The sequence below is a fragment of the Arachis ipaensis genome, chromosome B04 (genome assembly GCF_000816755.2).
Source record: "Arachis ipaensis cultivar K30076 chromosome B04, Araip1.1, whole genome shotgun sequence".
Taxonomy (NCBI): domain Eukaryota; kingdom Viridiplantae; phylum Streptophyta; class Magnoliopsida; order Fabales; family Fabaceae; genus Arachis; species Arachis ipaensis.
The window spans coordinates 112,123,340-112,126,552 of NC_029788.2; the positions used below are offsets into that span (position 1 = coordinate 112,123,340).

A 3,213-nucleotide genomic window follows, 5' to 3' on the forward strand; every position below is an offset into this window, starting at 1 on the left:
AAGATGAGAGGGAAAAAATTTAAATTAATATACATTTTGATATATTAAAATTAACATTAATTTTTTTATTATTATATATTATTTTTGCCCCAACACTAAAATTTTCTGAGTCCGTCACTAATCCTGCCAGTTGGCAGATATAGAGTAAAACCACCTGAGCTATTATCTATATTTTTCATTCTTGCAAACAACTCCATATCATCCAAATATAAAAATCTAGCTTGACTGTGAAATAAAACTCATATCTCATCATCGCCTTAAATTTCACATTTTCCAAATTTAACATAACCTTACTTACATGAGGTAGGAATCTTAAAAAAGACATATTTCACATGTTTTTTGTCACACTTTTTTCAATTTTTGTAATGTACTAGTTTGTAAATTCATTAAACTCGTTAACGGATTAAAAAACACACCAATATGCTTTTCGCTAGAGAAAGTAACATGCTTACTTGGGTTTTTATAATTTTTTTTCCGTGATGAACTACCAAGAACACATTTTCAGACATATTTTTCCTTCCTCATTCTACGTTTAAATCGGTTAACACCATACTCGTTAATTTATAGATTTATTATCTTCATAAATTGTGCTAACATCATGAGGTTTACTCTAACACATATAAATCGTCTTAGGATTCTCACCTTTACTTTTTGTACATAAATCATCCTAGTTTGTTGTATTTTATACTCCAAAACATTATTTTCTAAATTCTAAGACGATTTATGATCATTTTTAGAAGCTCAATAGAGTGGGACAATTTATATTTATTTTCTAAATTGAAGTTAAACCGTAAATCGTCCTAGCGTGTCACTTTTTACCAATTAACCTAAACTTCAATTGACTAAAAAGATTTATATAAATATAGAAAAAGGAGATTCATGTATCAAAAATTGATTTAGAAAATTCATGTAATATTGGATATCCTTTATTTTATTTAGATAAAATAGCTATAATTCTAGGTTGTGGGGTATTTGGTACATGAGGATGGTGAGACAGAGCTTCTCACTAGATGTGAGCTTCTAAGTTCTAACACACTTCTCGGTTCTGGCGCGATGGTTGCACGTTGTCATGTATCTACTGTTCTCTTTATGTTTCTGTTTCTCGCTCCCAACGAGAAGGCCACACCTAACAAACAATCATCTCTACTAATGACAAGAAGGAACGATTTAGTAGAGATAATTGAGCAGTTTTTAGTTCAATAAATAACTTAATGAATTTCACATAGAAAATGAACTAAAAGAGAAAAGCAATCACTCAGAGGCATGCAGAAAATAAAAGAAAATAATAAACTAAAGAATATAAAGTCAAATCAGGAATTAATAAATTCAGAAATTAATTAATTAAAGAATGGAAGTAAAAATAATGTTGTTTAATTATATTATTGTATGGAGTGTAATCCACAAATGTGGATTTACAAAATTTAGTACTTTGTAAAATGTAGGTTATGTTTTGACTGCAACGGAAAAGTGAAAGCTGCATGCACGCTCCAAAATGCAGCTTGTATTTGACAGAGAAGTAACTTAAAATCTCGAAACGTGTTCCTGCTCCTTGCATGTAGACAAGGATTGAACGATTGACCGCTTAAAAACTTCCAAAACAGAAGTTACGTTTGGCAGCAATCAGGAGCAAAATGCAGGTTGTGTTTGGCAGACTTTCTGGCTGCATGAACGCCACGTGTTGGAGAATAGCGATGATGGAGTCTATAAAATACAAATCAAACGCAAAACGCAGAAAACAAGATAGAAGAGTTGAAAGGCTTGCTGAGAGAGAGGTCATAGTGAGGGGTTTTAAATTGTAAGGTTGTGCTCAGAATTTGTGGGAGGAAGAAGATTATTATTATTATTATTATTATTATTATTATTATTATTATTATTATTATTATTATTATTATTATTAAGTTATCAGGAATTTGTTGTCCAGAAAACTAGATCTGCCAGAAACCTTTAATGAGGTAGCTGCAGCGTCATTAGCACTTATTGGGTTTCAATACATTTCGCGAGTTGGTGAAATGAGAGGCCATTCTACACTACTCAGTGCCTTGGTGGAACTATGGAGGCCGGAAATCCACACATTTCATCTACCGGTCAGTGAAGTGATGGTGACGCTAGAAGATGTGACGTATATTTTAGGCCTCCCAGTTAATGGGGAGTCTGTTACGGTTAGATCAGACAACAGTCACCAGTTTTTGGTGGAGAACTGCATCGCGTGTTTCGGTTGGGAGCTCGGTCCGCAAGATCACATCTTGGGTACGGTTAATCTTGCATGGGTCTGGCGGTACAGAGACACTGAGTCGTGTGACACGCAAGAGTCTGTTGAGCGGTATGTACGGGCTCACATTTTCTGCGTGTTCGGAACGGTTGTGTTTCTGGATAAGTCGACCACTTCACTGAACTCGAAGTTTCTGCCTCTACTTCGGGATTTCCACCGGATAGAAGGATACAGTTGGGGGGCAGCCAGTCTGGCACATTTATACAGATCGTTGTGTCGTGCATCACGATTCAACTGTAAAGAGATGGATGGACCACTTATACTATTTTTTGTTTGGCCATGGGAGCGTATGCTGTTCCTGGCGCTTGTTCCCCACGATCAGCTCGTTTATGTTGGGATTCCACTTGCACGACGGTATTCTTTTTAACTGTTATTATTATTATTATTATTATTATTATTATTATTATTATTATTATTATTATTATTATTATTATTATTGTTCTAATTTTGTTTAGGTGGAGTCATTGGCGCCGGCATAAAAGATATATACGAAAGCCTACTGCGCATTTTAGGCGAGGACTCGATGACATGGGAGTCGACGATGTAAGTTTTAACCATTTATCTTAGGCTGCTTATCTAGAATAATAATTTTACTTATCGTGCCTTGTGGTTACTAATGTGCAGTTTATATGGCGGCCGTATATGGGAGTGGGGGTTTCGGATCAGCTCGCTGTCCATTTGTTTATGTGCTCCACATAGTCGCCATTAGTGTCATTCGAGTGTGTAGAGTGGCACCCGACAGACTGAGTTACGTTCAAGTGTATAGAGTGGCACCCGATAGACCGAGTTAGACGACAGTTCGGGTTGCAACAGCTTCTACCAGGCCTAGCATTCGATCTTGGTCGTGATCATTGCAGGCGGTTGACAGGTCCTCAGAACCATGACTGGAGAGAGAGGAACATCTAGTGGGTTACCTTGTGGATTTCTGTACACCTTTTAAATTT

General features: G+C 36.0%; 1 protein-coding gene across 1 annotated transcript; it reads left to right on the top strand.

Annotated features, from left to right (window-relative positions):
• On the top strand, positions 1,695-2,968 carry LOC107636952 (serine/threonine-protein phosphatase 7 long form homolog). The gene is made up of 4 exons (XM_016340421.1): positions 1,695-1,795; positions 1,907-2,623; positions 2,725-2,812; positions 2,894-2,968. The coding sequence occupies exons 1-4, from the start codon at positions 1,695-1,697 to the stop codon at positions 2,966-2,968; spliced, it is 981 nt and encodes a 326-aa protein (XP_016195907.1).

Excerpts from the sequence above, each read along its gene's own strand:
- LOC107636952 (XM_016340421.1), top strand. The coding sequence starts at position 1,695 with ATGGAGTCTATAAAATACAAATCAAACGCAAAACGCAGAAAACAAGAT. Across the intron at positions 1,796-1,906 it reads ATAGTGAGGGGTTTTAAATT|GAATTTGTTGTCCAGAAAAC; the intron begins GTAAGGTTGTGC and ends TTAAGTTATCAG. Across the intron at positions 2,813-2,893 it reads ATGACATGGGAGTCGACGAT|TTTATATGGCGGCCGTATAT; the intron begins GTAAGTTTTAAC and ends ACTAATGTGCAG.